This window comes from Rousettus aegyptiacus, unplaced genomic scaffold (assembly GCF_014176215.1).
Source record: "Rousettus aegyptiacus isolate mRouAeg1 unplaced genomic scaffold, mRouAeg1.p scaffold_m13_p_2, whole genome shotgun sequence".
In the NCBI taxonomy this organism is placed as follows: Eukaryota; Metazoa; Chordata; class Mammalia; order Chiroptera; family Pteropodidae; genus Rousettus; species Rousettus aegyptiacus.
Window position 1 is genome coordinate 120,684,605 of NW_023416295.1, and position 25,793 is coordinate 120,710,397.

Below are 25,793 nucleotides of genomic sequence, written 5' to 3' on the forward strand. Positions count from 1 at the left end.
CTTTATCTTACTTTACTGTCTTCCCAACACTTCGATCATCTGAATTTACTTGTTTACTTATTAACTGTCAATTTTCCCCTCTAGAATGTGGGTTCCCTAATTAGAGGAAACATGTACATTGAGTTCACTATTGAAGTCTCAGTGGCTGGAACTGTGCCTGGAATATAGTAGGCACTCCATAAATATTTGTTGGATAAATAAGTTTAATCCATTTTAGGTACTTCTATTAAAAGATTCTTGAATATAACTACAGATTAATGTGGGGTTATATATTGACAGGAAAACAATTTAAGACATTTTAATTCATGCCAGACTTAGAATAATCTGAGAAAAGCCACAGAGTTGGCTAGATTTTATTCATTTTATCAGATTACAGTGGCAGAATCTAATTTGGGGGAAAAAAATCACAGAATCTAAGACTTTTAAGACAAAACCCAGAGCCATGAACAATTACTGATAGCTATATATCGTAAACTTTCTGATTACACGTTAAAGGTACTTACTTTTAAATCTATTTTCTTAAGTGTTTCAAATGTTTACTAACTTCACACAAACACACCTACATACACTGTTTCAACCACAGAGCTTTTCTAGCTTTCTAACATTTCAGTTAGATCTTTTCAAGGCATTTCATGTTTCATGTTTCTAACAATGATCTTTTCTGTCTTTCAATAACTGACCTCCCTGAATAGAACCTTCTGCTTCAGAATTATAATGAATTTTGCTCCATAGAGAAAACTATTAGAACAAGCTTATAATATATTAGCTACTTTGATCCAAAAAAGGGAGCCTAGAGGCTTCCGGAGTAAACGGACAGCTTTTTCTTTTAATATAGATCTGCAGCATTTGTAAAATTAAAGAATTTAAGAGTGTCATAAAACTTACATAAGAACTTTTAACAGAAAAATAACAGCATCCTTAAAAACATTTCTAATTCCTTATCACACATCATATTCATTAAAACAGCAAACTTTATCTCTGTAAAAAAAGTTACATAACACACTGAAAAGTTACTTGGTTGACCAATTACCCATATTTACAATATATCCAGCTTCTTTAAATAATATTAGTGATAGATGACTTACCAAATATTCTTCTGTGCCATACAGAGAAACAAACTGCTCATCATCTTCTAATTCTCTAGCTGCACCAAAATCTGTGAGTTTGTACACAGACTGTCCATCTTCCCCTATAACACGCATGATATTTCCTGGCTTGATATCACGATGCACTATGCCGTTCTCTCGGAGATGATTCATTCCACCCACTTGGATAAGGAATATAACACAAAGGAAATCATAATGTAGGTATCTTTGTGTGTATCTGTGTGTCAAATTCATTGATCTAATTCATTCAATATTTACTCAATATGTTTTTCAATAAATTGGTCTAAAGTCATTTTAATCAAAGAATAGGTAGTAATTATATTTTGTATATCATGTTCGAATCATAAGGAGTTTTCGAATAAGGCCAATTTGATTTAAGGAGTCCAATCTCTCTTTAATACGAAATGGTCTTAAACATATGACTTCTTGAAATACTTTTGGTTACATACATGTGGGCAATCTGCCTGAACTTAAGAATAAAGATTCCCAAGAAAGATATCATCAATCTTTCACCACAGTTTCATATTTACCTTGGGAGAAAAAATCCTACAAAAAAGTAAATTGGACTCAATACATAAATAAAAAGGTAACAGAAAGATGTGTCAGACTTGTTTCCATAAAAATATATTTCTCATACGCCTTTCTAAAAAGGCCATTTTCCTTTTTTTTTTTTTAAATGAGTGAAGGTGGCTGAAATGAAGCTGTTCTGGTTAACTGACATGTAGTGTCACTGAGTGATAGTTTGAAACATTTGTTTGACAGCTGATACATGAATGTTCAAATATAACATATGAAAATAAGTTTAGGGGTGTCAATATTTAATTATGAAAACTTAAGGCTACCAGTACACTTGAGTAGGCTTCAATTATCTATAACTTCTATCTGACTAAAGAGGTTACAGTATATTGTTTGAAACATTTGTTTGACTAAAGAGGCTACAGTATATTGTTTCACATTTTATCCTCATCTAAATGGTCTCCACACTGCTTCCAGTGTCAAGTTCAAGAATTCCAATTAACCTCATACCTTCTTCATCACTAGACTTTTCCCATTCCTCAAATAGTAATCATTTTTTCCAAGATAGTATTCCCTTTGGTTAAGGAATATAAAACAAAGGAAATCATAATGTAGGTATCTTTGTGTGTATCTGTGTGTCAAATTCATTGATCTAATTCATTCAATATTTACTCAATATGCTTTTCAATAAATTGGTCTAAAGTCATTTTAATCAAAGAATAGGTAGTAATTATATTTTGTATATCATGTTCGTATATCATATTCTTTTTTTAAAAAATAATAGCTTTATTGAGATGAAATTCACATATCATAAAATTCTTCCTTTTAAAGTATGCAATTCAGTAGTTTTTAATATAGTTACAGTCACAGAGTGTATAACCATTGCCACTTATTTTACATTTTCCTTATGTCAAAAAGAAATCCCCGAACCATTAGCAGTCACTCCTCAACTCTGCCCTCCCCTCAAGACCCTGGCAACCACTCATCTGCTTTGTCTCTGTGGACTTGCTATTCTGAACATTTTATAAAGTCATATAAATACTTACCCTACTGTGTCTGGCTTCTTAGCACAATTTTTCAAGGTGCCTCCATATTACACATGTATCACTATTTTTCCTTTTAAGATTAAAAAATATTCTATTGTATAGATATACCACATTTTGTTTATTCATCAGTTGATGGACACTTGGGCTGTTTCCATTTTTTGGCTATTATGAATATTGGTGTATAAGTTCTTGTGAGGAATGTTTTTAATTCTTTTAGGTAAATACCTAGTAACGAAACTGCTAAATCATATGTTCATTCTATGTTTAACCTTTGAGGAACTGCCAGACTATTTTCCCAAGTGGCTATATCATTTTACAATCCCACTTGCAGTATATGAGGGTGCCAATTTCTCCACATCTCAGCAAAACTTGTTTTTTGTCTTTTTGATTTTAGTCATCATAGTGGGTATAAAGTGCTATCTCTTTGTGGTTTTTGATTTTTATTTCCCTAATGCCTAAATATTTTGAGGCTCTTTTTATGTGCTTGTTGTATACCTTTTCTAGAAAGATGTCTATCGAATAATTTGCCCATTTTTAAATTGGATTATTTATCTTTTTTCTGTTGAGTTGTCAGAATAAAAATTCCTTATCAGATATATGATTTGCAAATATTTTCTCTCATTCTATGGGTTGTCTTTTCACTTACTTGATGTTGTCCTTTGAAATGCAAAACTTTTTATGTTAATGAAGTCCAATTTATCTAATTTTTCCTTTTGTACCATGCTTTTGGCATTATATCTAAGAAAGTATTGCATAAAGCTCTCTGATCTTGAAGGTAAAAAATTTATTTAAAAATTCTTATGTCATTACATATACACATAAACATAAAATCATATAAATAAACAAACGTACCCACATCTCGCAAAACAATTAAAAATTCAGACTCTGGTAGTCCATAGGCATTAGATGGCTCTTCTAAAACAGTGTATAAACTCCCACATGGACAAAATTCCATAATAAGGACTTTATGTCTTGTTGTTGTCTAAAAAAAAAAAAATCAGTGAATGGGACTCAATATAAAAATAAGTTTTTATCTACCATTATTTATCTGACTTCATTTAAATGTAGAATTTGCTAAAATGATGAAGGCACTTTGAATTTCTTTACCTGGGATTTGTTAAATAATTGCTGACTGCACACCTATAAGAATTAACAGCTTCTAAATTCCTGTTAAAATTGGATTTACATTCGAAGACAATGAAGCCACAGTGAAAGCTGGCTAAATCTGAACTAGAAAATCATTGTTACACTGTTAGAATGGCTCTTTAAAAATTATTTTTATTTTCTAATGCCTAATAGTACATTTAGGACATTAGCTCTTCTAACGAATCTCTTAGAACACTTGAAGTTTTTCTCATAAAGAGTATTTTTAATTCAAGAAATGGAGTTCCAGCCTTCAAAACAAAGAGGTGGCAGAACAACTGAGTGGTCCCTCTCACAGCAAAGTTCTAGTCTGCTCCTTCGCATCTGAGTGGCTGATTTGTTTTAAACCTTGATTTTAATGTACAGTTGATTTTAAGATATGTCAATTTAATAACAGCTTTATAGATGAAAAGAAATGTTATCAAATTTCCTATATATATTGATTATAAGACACATGCCATTTCAGAAATCTAAAAATATAAATGTGTTTTACAGTCCAGTGTTCATCTCCAACTTTTTATCCATTCTTCCTTTCATAACATAGCCCCAAAATGCTTTTATAAAATATTTTGAATTTCTCTACTATTCTGCAGTTATAAAAAAAATAATTTTTTAAAAAGCTTGTTTTTAAATAATGAAATATGTTGATGATGGAAAATTTGGGAACTACTCATAGTTCCATCCCCCAGAGATAGTTACGCTAATATTTTGGTATACTTTCTTTCAGTCTTTTTTCTATATATCAAATCGCATCATAGGTATCTAACTACCTATATATCATACTGCATATATATTTTTAATCCTGATTTTCTCACATAAATTACATATAAGCATGTTCTCAGGTGATTAATTTTTGGTAAATATCTCCTTTATTACTGTTAACCACTGTGTAGAAAAGGATTAATTTTATCCACGGAAAGGTTTGGCTTTTGCCCTTGGCTACTGGGAGGTGATCACTAGGCCTCAGGAATGTCCTGTCTACTAGAAGTGTCTTTCTCTGGGGACTTTAGTCACATGACAGCTTAATAACGTGATTTATGATGGGGTTTTAGGACATGAAGATTTGTTCCAACTTCTGGAGTAAATGGAGACTAAAGGCATTAGCCCGAACCTCTAGGAAAGGCTGGAGATTAAGGTCAGCCATGTGGGCAGTATGTGATTGAGCCCCAATAAAAACTCTCGACACCAAAGGCTTAGGTGAGCTTCCAAGGTTGGCAACATCTTGTGCCAGGAAGGTTACGTGTCCCTGAGGACGAGGAAAATTCATGTTTTGAATCTTCTCACATTCTGCTCTATGGGGTCTCTTCCTTTGGCTTATTCTAATTTGTATCTTTTTGCTATAATAAAACTGTAATTTTAATTATAGTGCTTCACTGAGTTCTGTGAGTCATTCAAAAGTCTAGCGAACTATCAAATCTGAGGGTAGTCATGCAAAGCCCCCAATCTGTAGCCAGCAAGAAGTGAAGGTGGCCCTTGGTACTCCTAAACTTGCACCTTGTGTATGAATGAGCACAGTTTTGTGGTAACTGTTCTCTCTGAGCTGGTATCAGTATTCTTGAACAAACCTGACATTCTGGAAGGCTGTGCTCTTAATCTCCAGGGTAGCTAACTCCAGGTAACTATCCGTCACACATTCTAACTTATTTAACAAATTCTTTATTATAAACAGGGCAGCAATGAACACCTTGGTGCATAAAATTATGATTTACATTTCTAAATACATCTTAAGTAATCACTAAATGTAAAATCCCTATTATAAAAAGTAAAAACTGCCAAATTGTTTTTCAAAAGGTGTGATATTACTGATTACTCATGTAAAGGGATTAACATAGATTTCTATGTCCATTATTTCTAGATAATTATCTAATGACAATTTTATTTTCACCATTTCTTCCAAAAGTCAATGCTATCTTTTACAACTGGACTTTATATATTAATCTATGGGTTCCTAAGATTTTTATTCTTTAACAAAGTCTTCTTTCAATTATTTCACTTTCTCCTTGCACCTTTAATAATTGTCAATTTAATTCCATTTGTTTTTTTAAAGTAATACTGGCAACTATATTCTATACTTTTTAATTTATTTTTATTTTTTTAAGCTAGTGATAAAGAAGATCCTTAATGTGTGGCTGAAAGTTTTAATTTGCCAGGAAGATATGAAAAGTCAAACTCTGTATGTTCATATAATATAACCTTAAAATATATGAAACAAAAATGACAGAATTACAAAGAGATATTCACAATCTACCATCAAACTGAAAGATTTTTAACACAATTATCTCTGTAATTGATAAATTAAGCAGACAAAAAAAAAAAGGCAGTAAGGATATAATGGATTTGAATAAAACAAGTTTGATCCATTAAGCATGTATAGAACACTACACCCAGCAGTTACAGAATTCAAATTCTTTTCAAATAAGTGTACTTATAAAACTGCCTATAATTTTGTAGTATATAAAACAAGCTTCAACAAATTTCAGAAGTTGTTATTACATATACCACAGTCCCTGACCACAGTACAATTGTTAGACGTTAATAACAGAAATAGAACTAGAAGAACACCATGCTTGGAAACATAAAAATACATAAACACATCATAATGGATATTAAACATTTTGGAACTAAATTATAATAAAAATATTACATACTAAGGCTTGTGATGTACTATTTTACCTAAAATTGTCCTGAAAATGGAATTTATAACTTTAAGTATTACATTAAAAAAGAGGGCTCAAAATAAATAAAAATGGCATCAATCTTAAGTCAGCCTTCTTTTATTTTTCATTTTACTTTTTTCCGATTCCATGATACTGTATTTTCATTGTTATAGCTATTCAAGAATCTTTGAGAATTGATTATTTGGTTGTATAAGTTCTAAATTTCACCATTTTTTAAAACCCATTATTTATAAAACATTTTTAAAAATTATTTCTCCCGAACTGTAATAACTACAACAAACATAACAAGATTAATTAAAACTTGACTACTTACCTCCTCTTCAATAGCAAATAATTTGACAATATTTTTGTGATTGAGTTTTTTTAACACTTCAAATTCTCTCATTTGAACATCTACTGGGCGAAGGAAGCTTATGTTATTAAATACTTTGATAGCAAATAAGTCACCAGTTTTCTAAAAAAATGAGAGAGAAAGGTTTTATTTATCTATAATATACAGAAGATTAAAAGGTATTACTAGAACTAGTTATAGCAATTTATCTTTCTTATAGAACACCCCAAATATTTTTAAGCATAGGTAATTTGTACTAGGGCTCCTGACTTTTTTTAAAGCTAAAATCAATTAATCAATTGTTCAATATTCCTTTTGAATTGTATGCTTTGGAATATAGAAAAAACTAGTTTCTTTCATATTATAAAGATTCCATTATGATACAAGTGGCAAAGATAGGCATTTACAAGTCAGAAGAGCTCTATTAATAGTAGCAAATGTGAAAGTATATTTTAGATGAGAAACAGAAAGTGAAATTTACGAGTTTCTTCAGGTCCTAATAAATTTAAATCAAAACCAGTAAAGAGAAAATGAAAACTATATTCCACATGAAATTTTTAGTAAGAATCTCAAAGACATACAATTAACTTTTAAGAAATATTCCCTAGTTGCAATAATGTGTCTGTGTATATGTGTGTACAGAAGTAGGAGCTCGAAAGTAAAGTTAAAGTAGGCTATCGTCATTGGCGGCACCACTGTCCTGGGCAACTTGCAACAACTTTGCCTAGATGATTGGGGCAGACTGATGGCCCACAGACCATTTCTAGAGTATCGAAGGCGTTTCTTTTTCATTCTGCTATATCTGCAGCACCCCTCTCGAGATCTCATGGCACACTGTAGATCACACACAGAATTACAACGCACAGCTGAGAGGGAATCTTAGAGGTACAAAATAGATGCTGAAGTTCAGGTAAATATCCCATTCTTAAGTTCTTCACATTAGTCTTACTTTAAGGCTCTCTTCCAGACCCTCCCACTTCCTTTCACTCACTCTAATCTACAAGCCTCTCCTCCATGGGCAGTCCCGATTCTTTGAGTTTAATCTTACTTTTCTCATAATCCAAGGTTGAACTTCCCTGGAGCCAGTGAAAAATCATTTCCTCTTTGACCTTGGGGTTCAAGCATCTGCTTCCTAAAGGTATTTCATGGCTCTCTGTCAGGGTTGCTGTGCTGTTCCTGCTTTGAAGCCTCTGCCCAGCTTTCCACACAGAGTCTCCTCTTACAGCCATCGCCATCCTCCCCTCACCCCTGAAACTCATATTTTTCTTAAACCATTTAACTACTTCACAATCTCACTCTTCAAGACCCTATTCAGAGACCATCATCTATATGATGTGATCACTCCTCTGTCATTTCCACCTCCCCTTGCCCCAAATACAAATATATATTTTTTCCAGAGGAAAAGGGCAACTGACCATTTTCAGACAATATGAAAATTGAACATTGAATGACAGGTTGATTATACTGTTTTCCCATTTGTTCGGCCAGAGTAAGGACACTGCCAAATCTATACCACCCAACTGAGAGATTTTTCTTAAGGATACGTGTCTCAAACTTAGTCTAAAATCATTAGAATCCTAATAGAGGTGTGAGCAGGGAACAATACAATGCTGCACTGCATAACCATGATCAAGGCCACTGTGATCAAGGCCAGTATTTTCCAAACTTTTGTAGTCTACGTCATACCTGTGACATTACTGGAATACATGTGGGAACGTACCATTTCCCTTTATTCAACTGCGCATTTAGCATTCACTATCCCTAAGTTAAAACATACCTGAATATTTAGAGATCTATGTGTACGTATATACAGTAAATCATTTAACGTTGTTGACAGGTTCTGTGACTCTAAGTGAAACAAGTTATACTTGTTTCACTTAAATCCTGTGTCACCACCTGCTTTCTCTTCTTGGTACAGGGCACAAAACAAAAACAGTTTTTAGGACAAGATCATCCAAGGTTGATCACAATGGACTTGACCTAGAACATGTGGACAATTCTGGAATTGGAGGGAAAAAAGTTCAAAATATTTGTATGATACTTCTGATTCATTCTCTATCAACCATAAAGGCTTGTTTGTAGTCAATTCTCTCCCCAGGAGAGGAAATAGCCACTCCCCTATGAATGCTTATCTCACTGTCACTGACTGGAACTAACTGGTAATCTCAAGGCTACAGGAAAATATGAAGAAACGTCTTATTAAAATATTTAGAGTTCCTGTTTCTGAAAATAAGCATTTAGCAGGCTCTAAATATCATTTACTGAAAATAAATTCATAGTGCTGAAAAATTAATGGATGGTTATTTGCATTATAAAATAATTTTTCACTCCGTTATTTTTCTAGCTTCCTTCCCAGATTAGAAACTTTAGCAATCTTAAATGTCTTCATTTTAAATTGTTTTAATTATCTTTAATTTTATCCTCCAATACAGAATCTGACACAAAATCTTTTGGGTTCTTGAAGTGCCTCCAACATCAGCCCTTTTATTTTATTCTCACTTCCAATTAACAATTTTGGATTACTTCACATCAAGATAGAGCCTTTTAAACCTGAGCTCCCTGTAGATCATCTAATTTTATTCCAATCTATCTTGTAGGACGCTGTGTTACTGGTGGCATGAAGCCTTAGTACAGCACATCAGAATTGTGTGTGGGGTCCCCTCCAAACTACGCATTTGCCTCCTCCTACTAACCCTCCCCTCACCAGCCCCACCAAATGACTCCCACACTGAACTTCTGTTAGTGAGATCACTCATTACCACAGGAGGGCTAGTTTGGGTAAAGAATCAAAAGGCACAACACATCTTCTCAAGTCTCCTTTTTCAACGAACCTCTGTTTTTCTCCGCTCCCCAACACGCTCTGCCACTACTGAGTAGATAGATATCACTGCCTCTGACATAAGCTATGCCTTAAAATAACCACAAAAACAGGTATTCTCTTTAGGCAGTAAATCAAAGATACCAAGTTTCACATTTTAGTACCAGTGTACTTCTCAGAAAAGTACATATATAATGATAGAAGCCTTCGGTTTTCTGTGACCAACCTTATGTCTTCCACGAAAGACATTCGCAGTAGCTCCTTGGCCTAAAATATCAGATAAAAGCCACAGATGATTAGAAGTGCTCTGCATCTCGGCTTGGTCAGGCGATCCCCTTGTTATACTAGGAGAAAAGAAAAAATTTGCATGTTTGTTTTAAGAAACTAAGACATTTAAGACATAAATGTCTATTTTTAGTCTCAAGTAAGATCACCCATTATTTATAGCTAAATTGAAGTATATAAACGATCCAATGTAAAAATCTAAGTTCCCAGATTTATAAAGGCTAAAACGCTCTGTGGGCTCTGAAAAAACATTAACCAGTGACATCTTATATTTTCAATTTAATTCACTTATCAAAAGGCTGATAAAATCATCTATCTCCCTTCTAATTTTGTCTTTGTCAATTTTGTCTTTGTCAAGAGTGATATTGGCCACTTCTTCAAATGTTTTGAAAGATTAATCAGCAATAAATTATATTTGAAATATATTTTGAAATTATACTTCGAAATAAAGTAATAATGTAAAATACAATAGGAATACAGTAAAAAATTACTTTTGTTTCCTTCAAGGGCAGGGCAATGCTAATGAAAACAACTGTTGTCAGTGCATGACACTTCCATAACTTAAAATTCATCTACAGAGCCAGATAATCATAATGGAAAGGTATAAAAATTATTATTCCTGAAAGGTTACTAACTCTTTTGAAATTAAGGACTGTTTCCTCAACCTCCAAGTATGTAACTATAGACAAACCAAGTATATATTACCAAGTCTTAAAAAATAAGCAAGGGGAGCCTACTCGTGTTTAGGGACTCAGGAGATATATGGAAAATCTGTTTCTTCAGCTCAATCTTACTGTGAACCTAAAACTGCGCTAAAAAATAGAGTCTAATCAAAGAAAAAGCATCATCCCCTGTCAATATTAAAAAAAGCACCACCTCTTTTTAATACTGTTCTTTAACACTGAAAAGCTATATAACTATAAAAATATTAAAGATATTTGAGTTCCATATTGGAATAAAAATTAGGTATGCTAAACAGCATAAACACTAGTCTCACTGAGCCACCTTAAATCTGCTGTAATGTCAAATCAAAACAGATCTTAATATTCCTTTGCAGTAAGTTAGAACATACTAAGTATTCAGTCATGAATTAATAACTGCCAATATTCCAAGAAGGATTAGGAACTTAAATGGCCAGGGGTCTAAATTTCAGCAATCTTTGATATACTAAGATATATTTATATAATTTTACCAGCCATCTAATTCAGATAAGGAATGTTACATACAGCAATTTATTGGAAACAAGTAACACGTCTAGTCAGCTACTGAGGTAACAATTATAAATTTCTCAAATATCTTTCAATAATATTGTCGAATATTCTTCAGTAATGAAAAACTATCCCTGATTACTGTTATCTGCTGTTTGAGATAAATGCAAATGACAAATAGCATCCACTAGGTACATATGTGTAGGCAGTGGATACTATAAAACACCTTTATCAGCTAAGATATCTGCTCTCTATAGGCAAATATAAAACTACGGTTTCACACTGATCAAGGGTTAGCGTCTTTCGAAGCTATCTTCCAATAACCCCACAATAACAGCACGTTAAAATATGACTCAACCCATCCACGAGGTGCTTGCTATATAAATTTTCCCCAAATTTTGACATAGTATAGGCAGGCACTCAACAAGTATGTTACTGGTGACCCTGCCTTAAGTGTACTTCCCTATACTGTCCAAAATGAAAGATACTATTTGTCCACAGATGAAAACAGGTTTAGTGAGACGGCAAATAAACAAAGTTTCAATACTTCCAAATCCCACTACTAGGTGATTCATTTGTTAAACATATATTCTGCGTTCTAGAGTGAAAACCGTCAGTCTCTAGTTATGCGTTTGACAATTACTGGGTTAAACATGGTCTGAAGCCACTTATGCAAAATAGCTGGGAAGCGGATTGGGAAACAAGCCTATAAGCCATTTCCCCAGAGGACACGTTTGGGAACTTGCATTATATGCACGTATATTAAAGACGTCTTCAGCTTCTAGCTTTCGGTGAGTCAACCCCCGCTTGTTAGCACTAAAACCTTAATGGAACGTCTCAATTTTAATCGTCTGAAAAAGAGTAACCCGTTAAAAACCGCCGATCTTGTTAACGCGCGGAAAGGGATAGAATGTGGCCAGCCTAACTCCAAGATAAAGAAGCATCGCGCCGCTTCGGGGCGGCCAGGGCCCAGACTCGGTCACGAATATACCTTCTTTCTTGGTGCCCAACGTCGCTAGACCTGGGAGGGCCCGGGTCAGAGGGCCGGGAGTAGAGATGTTGGGGACAGAGCTGTCGCCACCATTCCACCGGATTCCGGCCGCCCCAGACACCAGCAGCGGTGTCCGCCCAGCCAGGGTCTGGGAAGGGGTCGGTCTCCGGTGGTGCGGGGCTTTACGGGTCGCCCGCCCCGCCCCCGCTCTGACTCAGCATCTTAGCTCAGTTTCCCACAGGGGGCGGCAGCGCTCCGCGCGGGCCCGTACCGGCCTCAGCTGCCCCTGCCCGGCGTCGCTCCGATCCCCGCGCCCGCGCCCACCCCACTCACCGCGCCCGATCTCCGCCGCGCCACCGCCAGCGGGCTCCCGCGGCCTCCGTGCGCCTCAGGACACTTCCGGCTTCGCGAGCCCTGTTCAGAGCCACGTGACCGACGGCCGGCGCGAGGGGGTGCGCGTGCGCACGCCGGCGGGTGCGGGTCCGGCCACGGCCGCGGGTTCCGCTGCGGCGGCGGGCTCGCCGAGCCTTTGTAGCGAGGGACCGAGCGGTTAGGAAGCGTCTAGACGCCGACTCGGCCCGCACCCCTTGCCTGCTTTCTCCTTACTGAGAGTAAAGCTAGGGAACCCTGCGCAGCGAGCACAATGATTCCGATTGCCACAACTGCAAATCCCGGGAGAGCCAGAGGTTGAGTGCGGAGCGTGGCGATAGTGGGGAAGGCAGACACTGAACTTGAGATTACAGACATTCAAATAACAGACGTGCAGACTGCTGGGCACGTGAGGGGCTATCACTGAGGAAATGTCAGAGTCTGAAGGGATATTTATCTATTTAAAGACCTCGCTGGCTGCAGTGGAGCAGGTAGTCGCCTCTGAATAATTTAGCCGTGTAGATCTTAATGTAAATACGCTCACTTAATTTCCTTTTAAACAGCATTTGGGGAAATGGCAGTTGTGGAGAGCTTAAGGACTTAAAGTCAGTTCCAGTAACATTCGTCCTAACAAGATCTCAGGCAGCTATTCCCTAGAGGGTGATTGATCCCTTCTGCCCACTGACAAGCACTGCAACCTTTTCAACGTAAGGGGCCGCAGAGACTACTGCGGATCTAGGGCTAAATTTCTAAGAGGGAGAGATTTCTTCCCAAATGACAACTACAGCCAAAGGCAGTGAAATGGGAAACCATGGTAGAGTGGTTGAGAGCACAGGCTTTTGAATAGAACAGACCTGGGGTTACAGTTCCAGCTCTCCCTGCCAAATACTGAACTTTAAAGAAGTTTTTGGTAGTTGCTTTTTGTTTACCTAAGTCTGTTATAGGCATGGTAGAAGTAACAAAGGTCACTGTAATACATTGTTACAAAGGCAGTTACTTTATTAGACTTTTAAACAATGTTTAAGTGATGGAATCATTCTAACAACAAATCTATTCAATTTACAATTCCGGTTTCTGTTCTCCCATTTCTAATACCAAGAGGACCTGTCAAATTTCCTTATTGCAGTAAAACCCACAGCTCAGAGTTAAATGGAAGAAGTGATTAGCTGAATCCAAGGTCTCAATTCACATATTACCACGTAATAATTGATACACATTGGATACCAGTGTCTTCTTATAGGTCAAGCTGGTTGTGAACCAATTAGTGTTACCATTTATTTTAGGACTTAAAACATAGGCACAGAACTAAACCAGCCATCATAAAACCCTTGTTTCCATAGTTAAGTCACACAAATCTCTAAGTCTTTGCCTCAATGTTATGTCACTTGTTAACAGATTCACCCTTCCAACAATTATTTGGATGTTTTCTTTTGGAAACTATAATACAAATAAGGTGATTGATTATGGAAGTTTCCTGATTGCTGTGGTATTAAGTGAAGTGCTCTTGGCAACTTGAGAGAATGAAGATAGGAATTATTATATATAACATGAAATTTAATTTTTATTACTCTTAATTCCCATGTTTTGATTTCTCTTAAGCTCTGAATACATCTGAATCTTTTGAAAGGCTTTAAAGAGCCAGGGGGAAGGGAGGAGGGAGGAGGTATCACCTTTACATATTTGGAATTAATAGTACAATAACCAAAGTTAATATCAAGCCTTCATGTGCAAGTACTATAATAAGCTCTTTTCATGTTTATTAAATTCTTAGTTATGAGATAGCTACCATTATTTCTCCCATTTTGATGGGGAAACTGTGCAGGGAGGTTATTTAACTTGCTCAAGGTTCTAAAACCAGTTAGTGGCAGAACTGTTATTTGAACCTACTTAATCTGGATCTAGAGCCTGTACCTTAACCACTGTGCTATGCTACTCATTAGTATACTTTGAACAATTAGTACTATTCCATTAGGTGCAATTATTTCTCCCATAGTATTGGGAGCTTATCAAGAAAATACTCAAATTTCACTTATTTAGAATATAATTTTAGGGAATTTATAGACCACTAAAGGCCGTCCATAAAATCCCTAGGGACCATATAGGCAAAAGGTTTAAAAAAAAAAAAAAGAGCCAACCCTCTCCTAAAATCTTACTTAGACTTCTAGAATTTAAATTTAAATGAATATAGTAATTCTGCTACTCAGTTTTGTCCCTTTCTTAATTTTCCAGTGCTACTACTGATACTATTGTTTTTCTTCTTGCTTTTTTGCATAGTTGAGAATAAAAATGAGAGAAGACAGGGGAGGGTAGTTCCAGGAACTAAATGGGCAGCAACTACTTATAAGTGTCATTAATACATAGGTATATACTGCACCCTAAGTAGACCCAATAAAAGAGAGAGAAAAAGGATTTTTAGTTTTATCAACAGATTCACACGGGCTTTTTCTAGGGAATTTTTAAAAGATTCTATGAACTAAGTTGCATGTAACCTTTTAGGAACATAATAAAATAAAATAAATCACCTGTAAGCTTATATCTCCAATCCTTTAAATGGGAAATCAGGGAGAGATGAGAAAATAAGGCTACAGTATTCGTAATAATCCAAAAAAGACTTGGTAGATTCACTATGTAAAATTTATTTTATTTTTTATAAAAAAGGTATAACACCGGCACCTACTCTTAAATCAGTTAATTTATGAAACCATTCTCTTTTGTAGAATACATATTGGCATCGAAACAGTTTAAAGAAATGTAATGGCTATCTACAAAAAGTTAGTTTTAATCTGTTGTATTCCCCCATACTTTGAGCCTGCACACATAAAAGAAAATTGAATCTCTTAAACATTTTATATTCAGCAATTAAAAAAAAGTACACTGTTTTCCTGCTATGGTCTTTATAAAGGACTTAAAGTTTCAAGTGAAAAAAAAAAAAAGGACTAGAATAACCCTGCTGTATCTTCTAACAGCATTTTTATATAGAACAATTTGAATTGGCATGCAAGCAACTTCTGTCGTCACATACCTGTATTTAGGGAAAATTACACCTATTTTACAGAAACATCCCAATACATACACTGCAATAAGCTCAAAGCAAAGTTAAAAAGACCAATATGAATGAATGGCACACAAAAATTGCTTCTTTACAAATTATTAACTGGAATTCCTGTTCATAAATCCAGATCATGAAGTAGGCACAGGGAGATCCAGTCCCTAGGGCTTGGCTCTCTGGAAGAACACCTACAAATAAAATATTAGTACAGTTAGTACTGATGTCTGAAGACACCACCTTTTACTTGAAGAATGGCTATGAGTTACCAAGTGCTAGCCACTCTTGTAAAATTCAACAGATACTCAACAGAAATAAAACATTTCATGTACTTCATAAATCTACACATAATACAAATTAAGAACTTTCTCTTCTGGATAATCTGATAAAGTCTAGAGATAACTTACTGACATTACTCAGAAGGGTAACTAGTGTATATATGGTGTCACCACTAATCCTATGAGATTCAAATGGTCAGAGGAAACACATGCTCTTTGCTGATAGCAATACTGTCGAAGTTAATGCTGAGAAATCAAATTTTGAGAAAGATTAAATTTTGAGGAAGAAACAAAAGTCAAAGCTACAGATAGCAGTTGTTACCCCTTAAGGAATTCAATATTTATTCCATTATAAAAAAGCACTTTCAATTCAACATTTAAGACTATGAGACTAGAGACTGTGATAGGCACTGGCCGAACATTACATGCTACCTTCCATAGTTAGGTGCATGTTAAGTGAGCACCAGAAAGAGTAAATGGTAGGAGTAAGCTCATTAAGGAAGACTGTATTAACCACTGTATCACTAGTACCAGCAGACTGGACATTCATTTAACAACAAATCATCTACTAAGAGAAAAAAATGATCACTAAATGAGCAAAAGAAAGCCTTATTATAAGGAGGCCATGGTTCAGGTAAGCCTAAAAGAATGGAACAGGGGTGCTAATAAGGCGGAATATTTGGAGACCATCAAGAATGGCAAAAACCATTCCTGCAAGAAGAACTAGAAAAGTAGTCTGAGATCAGTATATGAAAAAAACCCTAAATGCCAAACTAAGAAACATGAACTTGTTTTCAGTCAACAACAAGCTTATGAAGGTTATGAAAGAGGGGAATGAATTTCGGAGGACTATTCAATATTTTCAAACAGATCTGGTTGGCTAGAACAAGGGAAGAGAGAGCAGTAAGATAACAAGCCCACACCAGACAGAAAGGGACAGCAAATGAGTAAGGAAGAAGAACCAGCAAGATCTGAGAATCAATCATATATGAAGAGTAGGCACAAAAGAAGGAATTTCATTTCTCCAACCAGAAGAATAATGTTATCATTGAGATAATGCTATCACTAAAGAGAAGTTGGGCTTGGGATAAAGACTTTTTATAAATGCAGTTTAGAGCACAAGTCTGCTACAATGTACCCAGATCTATTGTTACGGATACTTCTAATAGTTACAATTCCTTGAGGCCTTTAGTCCAGTTTGATTCATCGGTTATTCAGCAGAGGTTACCTCTATAGGCACTTTGCTTTTATACTGATATGGGAGTGGGAGGGTTCCCAATAATAAACAGTAATTCTCAACATTCTTCTCACAAACTCTTTTGTCAGTTTAAGCTGACAAGCTACTACTACTGGGGAAAAAAACTGACAAGGGAAGAGATTAGAACCAAAGTCAAAGGATGGCACATTTATTTATTCAGCAAAGCCCCCTTGACTTATAAATTCTGCTGAAAGCCTTGGGCAGAAGAACCAGGTAGCCATTCATTAAATTATCTGCTACCAGACATTTAGCTTTGCCCTCAAATTTGTTGAATGAAGATAATAAATAAAAATAAAGAAGAGTTACTCATCCAGTCATACTATAATTTTATTTGCAGAACACGAGCTCCTTATGAGCAAGGAAAGTCATCCATATCGGTATTTGCAGCAGTTACCATAGTACTTGTTATGTAAAAAACAATAGTATTGAACGACTATTTAGGTGAAAGCAAGATAGTACTACCTCGTGGATTCAACTGTAAATATGAACACCAAATACACATTTGATACTTCTTGCCAACTTGGAGCATTTATTTTTTTTAATTCAGTGATTTTACAAATGTGAAAAGAGCCTTGATGGCCAAATTTGAGGACTCTACTTTTTGTCCATTTTACAATTCAAAAGTTTCAAAATGGGATATAACCAAATAACTTATACTTGTTTTTATATTTTTAGCTCCTTCCCTTCAACTAAATATAGCCAACTGTTCTTAAACATTATTTGTTCTGCCGATGCTCTAGTTTCTATTTAATTACATCATGAAACTGTAAAAGAAAACTGGCATTTCATACAGATATGGTCAGGCACACACACACTCAGTGTTCTTACCTAACTTTCTATGATCTTTTGTTCAGCTGAAAGGGGTTTCACAGAAGACTCCAAAATGTAACATCTATAACTGAAGATTCTTAGAAGCAGATTTTTGAGCAAAGAGATCCCAAAATAAGTGACAGTTGGTGAAACTACAGTATGACACAGTATCCTGTAATATATATTCTCTCTTGGCTCTGAAATGTTGCCTAACTATATGAAGATATGTAAATCTTCCAAATACCTACCTTTAAGTAGTTTTTAAAAACTTTAGCATCAGGTTGCTGAAGTGCTTGACAAAACTCCTGGGAGACCAAGAGGAAAGAAGAGAGTGATTATGATTGATCCTAACTCAAATCCACAGCATTATTTTAAAATTGTGATAAAAACATAATATTGACCAGCTTAACCATTTTTATGTGTACAGTACAATAGTGTTTACTATATGCACACGTTATGCAACAGATCTCTAGAACTTTTCCATCTTGCAAATATCCATTGAAAAACTCCCACTTCCCTCCCTCTCCCCAACCCAAAGTCCCTGGCCATCACCATTCTACTTTGTGTTTCTAAGAGTATGTCTACTTTAGATACTTCATATAAGTGGAATCATGAAAATTTGGTTAAAGTTTAGTGAAAATAAAGGTACAAATTTTCCCATTCGATTTCACAGACCCCCTGAAGTTTGAACTCTTGCTATCTTATATACAGTAAAATATCAAGTCGAACACAGTTTGGCTTACTTGAATCAAAATTTAGATGAAATTACAGTCACAGTTCTTTAAATTAAGAGGAAAAAAAATCTGGAAAAAAAATCTGCTAGGACAGCTCTTACCTGAATTATCTCTGGAGCTACTTGTAAGGAAGGCAGGTATTCTTGTTGAAGATACTGAACACATTCTGGGCCCTGAAAATTAAAAGATGATTATAACTAAATTATTTTCTTCCTTGATATTAATAAGGTTTAAAAAGAAACTGAAATAACATATATATACTTTAAACACAATAAGGTATTGTGATTTAAGTACACAGACTTTGGAGCTGGACTGCCATGTTTTGAAACCTGGCTCTGGCAAATTTCTGGTAACCTGAGCAAATAACTTCTCTGAGCCTCAGTTTCCCCATCTATAAAGTGGAATTATGGTGAGGACTGGATGAGTGAAGAAATGTAAAGCTTTTAGAATACCACTTAGTATTTACTACATTTTAATATTACTCAGAGTTATGTATTTCTATAGCTTAAACAAATATTCTCCCAAATGCAGGGGTCACAATGCTGGAGACTTCCACACACTGAAGGGAGACAGTGAAGAAGTGCTCCTGTTCAGTCTACACTGGGTGGGTGGAGGGGTGTTTGTGGGTGCATGAAGTGAAGCCCTAGGGCAGAGCCAGGGTAATGACCACCTTTAGAAACTAAAGTACAAGCAAGAAAGAACAAAATATGTTAACAGATAACAGCAATAAAAGCACATTTCCCTTTTCTGCTCACATACTAGGGAACAGAAATTTAGTAGCCAGGTGAGGAAACTGAGACCCAGAAACACAGGATTGATTATTCATACCCAGTCTGCTGTTGATGAAATCTGTACTAAAAATGTCAACTTCTAAAACCACGGATCTCCATTCCCATCTTTTAGTACTTCTGGATGCTAAAAACTATAACAATAGTTTTCTGGGGCATTTTTTGATGGAAGGAAGAGAGAATAATTCCACAAACTAACCCTTAACCCCCCACCCTGTCTCAGCAACTACAATGGAACTTAGGATACAATTTGAAAATCGTTTTCTTATAGCAATGTAATTCTGAGAGAGTGGCCTCAAGCAAATGTAACAAATACAATACTTAAAAAAACTAAAACAAAGACAAGCTAATTTCACTTTTAAACTTGAATCTGACTTAAAGACTTTAATATATTGGTGACCCCAACCGGGTCCAACTTAAAATAAGTTATCAAAATGAAATTAATCCATCTCTCCTCAATACACTTCTCTCTGCATTAACATCTGATTTCCTGTTTAATACTACTGGCTCTTGAATCAAAGGATTTTTTTATGTTTCCTCCTCTACCCTGACTCACAGGCCCTCTAACCCAATGGATCTAGGTCACAATTTAATGACCCTTCAAAGGAAGCCGGTTCCTAGCTGAGAGGAGGTAATGTTTCATTGTGAAAGTTTCTCAGACCCCTTCAACTTTCTTTCTCACCTTTTTCTTTAGTCTACTCTCCCTATACTTACTGCCCATATACTGCTCATTATCTCATATAACCCCACTGTTATCACTTAAAAATGAAGTATAGTTTGGTTTTTTTCTAATTTGGAAAGCCTTACCTCAAGAGGAAGTCAGTCAAGTGAGTAAATGAAAAAACAGAATGAAGCCAAACATTTTCAAATATAATATTCTATTTGATTCAATTCTATGTATGTCTGAGAGCTTCCAAGGATAAGACAAATACTTCTGAACTATAAATACCATTCTGTTTCTTGTCATTCCTCATCCTCCTTGACTGTCTAGCATCCAATAATGTCAACCCAGCTCCTTTCTTGTGACTCTCTTCCCTTAGCTTTCATACCCTTGGTTCCACTTCTAGCTTTTCCTTGACTCTTGCTTTAGCCAAGGTTCTTTCTGTCCTGGTCTTAAAAAGTCTCATTCTGACCACTTCACCTTGATTAACTACATACTCTGGATTCCAAAATTAGCATTTAGTTCAAACTGGTCTCTGAACATTTTTTTCCCACCTAGCTATCCTAAATTATAACCCTACTGCCTATTGACTTCCCAACTTTTCATATAGAACATACCTAGTCCCATTTTACTTTCACATATACACAACTAGTCTCATTTCAGTTTTTAGCTATAACTTCTGTCCCCATACTTTAGCTAAACATGGTGACACTACTTTCTACCAAATTTACCATGCAACATCTGATCTGTCTTCATACACCTCTTAATTCTGCTCGTCAGTCCAATGAATCTACATGTTTTGAGGAGTCCAATGAATGAATCCACATGTTTTAAGGACTATCAACAACAACAAAAAATCACCTCTTCTAATGGCTTTCTTAGATTGTCTTCATAGGCAAATCTGTTCATCTTTAGTCCCACAATATTACATTTAATACAGATCTATTAATATATCTCTATTAAAGCACTTACTTAACCCACTTTGTTACCATATTTATGTATTGGTCTCCTCTGAGTCTAAGCTCTACAAATTTTGGAGGACTTTTTGTTCATCTTCATATGGCTCCCTTGTTGCCCAACAGCCCTAAAACCCACAGCCCTCACTCTAGCACATAGTAGACATAAAGAAAATGCTACTGAGTTGAAAATCCTTCAAATCCCTACCAGAATCAAAAATTCAACTTCTAATGAGGAATGGGCTGAATGGAGACTTATGAATGAGAACTTGTGGCTTTTTTAGGGGGTGAGGAGAGTTGCTGCTCATTAGCTGACTAAATGTGGGAATGTCAGTCTTACAATGGCATACTTACTGGCTTTGAGAGGAGTTGAAGATGGCAATTTTTGCTTAAAAAAAGGTAACTGGGTTCTAAATGTTGGCAATCAATTCAAGTTATTGAAAAATACTGTATAAGACAAACAACACACCAGCTAGATTCAACCTGAATCACTAATGATTAGACTAACATGAAAGAAGAGGATATTCTGAAGTAGTAAAGTGATCTAACCATTTTTAATACTAAGAAGTTGGAGAAATCTAGCTGTACAGAGCCTACTAGATAGTGACGTTAACCTGACATTCTGGTTAAGATTTTTCACATTCTTTGTCAAACGAAAACATAACATTTTAACCTTTCTTGTTATCCAAAACATAAAGGACAATAATGTATACTGATACTCCTTCAAATCCCAAATGTTTGGAACTGAAGTTAATTAACTTTTATGAAAGATATAGCTTTTAAGAACAGGACGAGTCAAACACAATTAAAACCATAACAAATATATACATGTCAACTGAAAATGAATGGGCATGGAGTACAAAGCTTACCCGTTTGAGATGAATTGTTTTCAGTGTCACTGCACATTCTGATAAAGCCTGTGTAAAACAAGTTTAAGAATTTTTAATATAGTCAATTCTTGGTTACTGATCCAACTTTTCTCTTTATTTCCCTGGCCACTGCTCATTAACCTCCAAGAAGGGATGAAGGAAAGGAGGAAGGAAAATAAGTGTGGTGAATTATAATTATGAAATCTAGCTTTTACTAGGTTGTGAGGAAGTGACTAAAAGGCAACTACTTGACATTAAGTATTCTGAAGATGATACTTGGGGAAACTATCATATAAGGAAGAGAAAGTTACTCTTAATAGTTAGAAAATAATATTAAGCAGAAGTTTTATAATGAAAGTAGTAGGAGGAAGCTAAACTCAACCCAGCTTTAAAGAATGTTGGTATCATGTACCCTTTTATGGTCCTAGAAAAAGAGTCCTGATTGTTAAAGTTGTAGGAGGTGGATTTTATATATTCAGCTTTAGCATCAAGATTTAGTAAGACTCCATAAAAGTTTAAAAAGGTTTCAACAACCTTTAAAAAATGAACCCTAATTTGAAATTAATTTTAAGAAGTTATGAAACAGTATAATCAATATGACACTGAAGAAGAAATCGTGAGCTCTACACAAGCTAAACAAAGATTCCTAGGTGCTTACCAATACTGTTTGTGCATCTGCCAGGTCAAAGGTTTGCTTTAAAGGTGCTAGGAAACATGCGGGGACAATGTGCTTATAAACAAAATCAGCAAATCCCACTGGTCCATCTTTACCACCTGTCAAGAGAATTCGGATTTTCATCTTGTAAAAAAAGAGTCAATTAACTTATCACTAGGGAACATCAACTCCCAGCCTCTGCTGACATGAGAGTTAGGGTTCCATTTAATCACTTGAGTCTTAGGAAATGGGTTGGGGAATGAAGTTTTTTTAAAAAAATCATCTTACCCCAGAGTTCTACCAGCTTAGAGAGGATGATAAAACATGTTTTCTGTGCGATTGGATCTGGATATTCGACTGCTCCTTGAATAACAGTAACCAGAACTCGTTCTACATTCTCTGCACCTACAATGAAAAAAATCTTGAGTTTAATTTCTAAAAGAACTAGAAGGCAACCTAAAGCTCTCAATCCACATAAAGTAACAAGATAAAAAGATTTACAAAGTTGTTAGGATCCCTCAAGTTTTATTAATTGGGCTCCTTAATTTTAAGAATAAAACATTGAAAAATCACTATTTCCTTGTTATCTTACCCTCTGGATTTCCTCTATTGCAAAATTCTCTATGTTGATCTATACAGTCCCATTTATTTTTAATTTCAAAACATCACATTGCTCAGTAAGACTCCTGTGTCCAGTCAATTCTGGCAAGTAGCCACCATGCTATTTATGCTACTAAAGAACCAATTAAAGAATAGTGCCTTAGGAAAAAGGGAATAAATACAAATTAATTTTAAGGTCCTCTACATGATGTAATTTCCACCGTGATAATAATGAGCTGTCATTCCAGGGGCCAACATACAACCACTCCAAAGGCAGTGTATGCCTCAACTACCTCTTGCTCATATAAATATATAACTGTGACAAAGACTTAAGCATACAATTTGGTATCACATGCATCCCCACCTTGATTTGCTATGACTTCGCTCATTCCACTGCCTGTGACCGTTTGCAAAAAAGCAAAATAACTCCTCCGCAACATTTGCTTCTCTAAAGCAGCAGACTGGTCGTTTTCTTCGGCTGGTCGGAGCAACACTTCAAAAATTGCATGAAGCAGAGGCATGAACATTTGTTGTAAAAATGGGGATACTTGTATCTGAAGATAAAAAACAACTATTACTACTTTAGAAATGAGTAAGAACATTATTATGAAACCTAGTAATAATCCTCTTGCATATTTGAAAGTTGCTAAGAGCAATCTCTAAAGACGTTCTCAAAAAAAGTTCTCATCACAAGAAGAAAATTCTGTAACAATGTGTAAATATGTGTGGTGACAGATGTAAACGAGACTTATTGGGGTGATCGTTTCGCAATATATACAAATACTGATTATGCTGTACACCTGAAACTAATATAATGTTGTATGCCAAGTATACCTCAATTAAAAAGATAAATGAAACTTAGAAAAAAACATGTTTTACAAAAACCTTTCTCTAGAGTTTCTATTTAGAATATATACTTACATAATTAAGTTAGCAAATATCAATGTTTAAACAAAATCTACAGAGGATATGTTATTGAAAGCTTCAAGATCATTAAGTTCAACCCATTTCCTACAGCTCAAGATAGAGGTCAAAATAACAGGAGTCCGAAATATTTCACAATCAAGTATTCCTGACTGTGGAATATTCTGAAATTTAAATTCTCAAGAAATTAATTCTACTGCTAAATTATTAACGAATTTATATGATTGGGCTCTTAGGCTTTATGTGTTATTGGGCAAATTCCTTAACTTCTCTCTGTCTTGATTTCTTCATTTATAAAATATAATACTTATCTCCTAGAATTGTTACAAAAATCAAATGAATCAGTATACAAGAAAATGCTTAGAACAGATTTTGAACACAGAAAGCACTATGTAAGTGTTAGCCATTCTTAATAGCCAGCTTATACTTAAATTAGATTTCCTTGTGCATAAAACTGACTTTAGCACTGAATTACTTTCGGACTCCTGTGTGGGCACCCAAATTAAAATGCTTCCTATTTACCTCTTTTAGCCCTAATTCTGTTTTTAACTGCTCTTCTAAAATAGCAGACTAATAGTTTTCTTCTAAAATAGCAGTCTAATAGTTTTCTTTTGCTACACAGAGCAGATGTCTGTTTTTATTAAAACATTTATTAAGCATGTCCTATGTGTCAGGCAGCGTGCTAGACACTGGGGATGGTAAAAATACATATATTCCATGCCCTCGAGTAACTCATATTAAAAAGAAAAAGCCAAGGAGGCAAATGCCAAAATATATCTAAAGATAAATACATCTAACCTTTATCTTTAAGGTAGGAGATGCTTGTGGTACCTTAAATTTGGCTGTAATCTGGTTGATAAGAGGAATAAACTCCTGAAGGTCTTTTGCTTCACAATCTTTGAGCATGTGCTCTGAGGCAGATGGGATGAAGGGAAGAACTTCTTCCTCTAGGCAAATTATCATGCGATGGAGGAAAGTGCGAACTCCACTTCTGAGAATATCCTTTTGTAATGGACAACTGAGGGCTGGCAGGAATGTCTGTAAACAGTCCAGATAAACTTCGGAACAGCCACATTGTTTCACAGTCTGCTTGTTGCTGAAAGCTTTGCTGGTTCGACTATATAAAGCAAAATCAGGCAACTATTTTTAACTTTATTCTTTAAAAGTTTATGGAGTAATCAAAAATAATGCACGACAAAGTACAAAATTGATAAAAGTTAATTCTTTATTTCCCATGTCACGATTACATCTATCTTTAATTTAATATGGTTATTTGTTAACTATTGCTTCCTGTTTTTTCCAGGGAAAAAATCTACTTACTATGACTAGGCTGTCCTGCTAGACAATCTACAAACTACCCAATTCCATTTAGAAAATAGTCTTTAGAATCAACCTAGTACTTACGACCTTTTGTATTGAAGTAGTCTATAATTTCTCTGTATAGCTTCTAATTAGCAATCACTATAATGTTCATGCTGTTATTCTTTGCCAACAAAAAGTATGGGTAGAAAGAAACAGCATTTTTAGTGGTCTTCAGGACACAAAGCAATAGCTAAAAAGAAGCCTCAGGACTTTCTCTTTAAGGCATCAAGACCGATCTAAGATGTCCCATATGTCATTGATAGACAAGTACTTAGCTAATCCCCTTAAATACAGGATCAATTTATCCAAAGAATTCAGAGTTAAGGATTTAGATTGTTGTCAAGGCAAAATGCAGAATGTT

At 35.3% G+C, this 25,793-nt stretch overlaps 2 protein-coding genes across 9 annotated transcripts in view; both read right to left on the bottom strand.

Moving 5' to 3' along the window:
• Positions 1-12,531, bottom strand: part of TBK1 (TANK binding kinase 1) — a 38,549-nt gene extending 26,018 nt beyond the window's left edge. Inside the window, exons 1-5 of one of the 3 annotated variants that reach the window (XM_016139902.2) lie at positions 12,456-12,531; positions 9,865-9,982; positions 6,803-6,943; positions 3,521-3,650; positions 1,086-1,267 (exon numbers count right to left, since the gene is read on the bottom strand). In XM_016139902.2, the coding sequence (XP_015995388.1) occupies positions 1,086-1,267; positions 3,521-3,650; positions 6,803-6,943; positions 9,865-9,951 (540 nt within the window). In that variant the 5' untranslated portion in view covers positions 9,952-9,982; positions 12,456-12,531. Of the gene's footprint in view, positions 1-1,085; positions 1,268-3,520; positions 3,651-6,802; positions 6,944-9,864; positions 9,983-12,122; positions 12,348-12,455 lie in introns of those variants that run through there. The other 2 variants (XM_016139903.2, XM_016139904.2) reach the window with 2 other exon arrangements.
• A 2,576-nt stretch (positions 12,532-15,107) lies between these two features.
• Positions 15,108-25,793, bottom strand: part of XPOT (exportin for tRNA) — a 123,369-nt gene continuing 112,683 nt past the window's right edge. For 5 of the 6 annotated variants that reach the window (XM_036237912.1, XM_036237911.1, XM_036237910.1 and 2 more), the window contains exons 18-25: positions 24,869-25,187; positions 23,511-23,700; positions 22,835-22,951; positions 22,550-22,665; positions 21,892-21,939; positions 18,719-18,790; positions 18,132-18,188; positions 15,108-15,728 (exon numbers count right to left, since the gene is read on the bottom strand). In XM_036237912.1, the coding sequence (XP_036093805.1) occupies positions 15,702-15,728; positions 18,132-18,188; positions 18,719-18,790; positions 21,892-21,939; positions 22,550-22,665; positions 22,835-22,951; positions 23,511-23,700; positions 24,869-25,187 (946 nt within the window). In that variant the 3' untranslated portion in view covers positions 15,108-15,701. The remainder of the gene's footprint in view (positions 15,729-18,131; positions 18,189-18,718; positions 18,791-21,891; positions 21,940-22,549; positions 22,666-22,834; positions 22,952-23,510; positions 23,701-24,868; positions 25,188-25,793) is intronic. The other variant, XM_016139895.2, reaches the window with a different exon arrangement.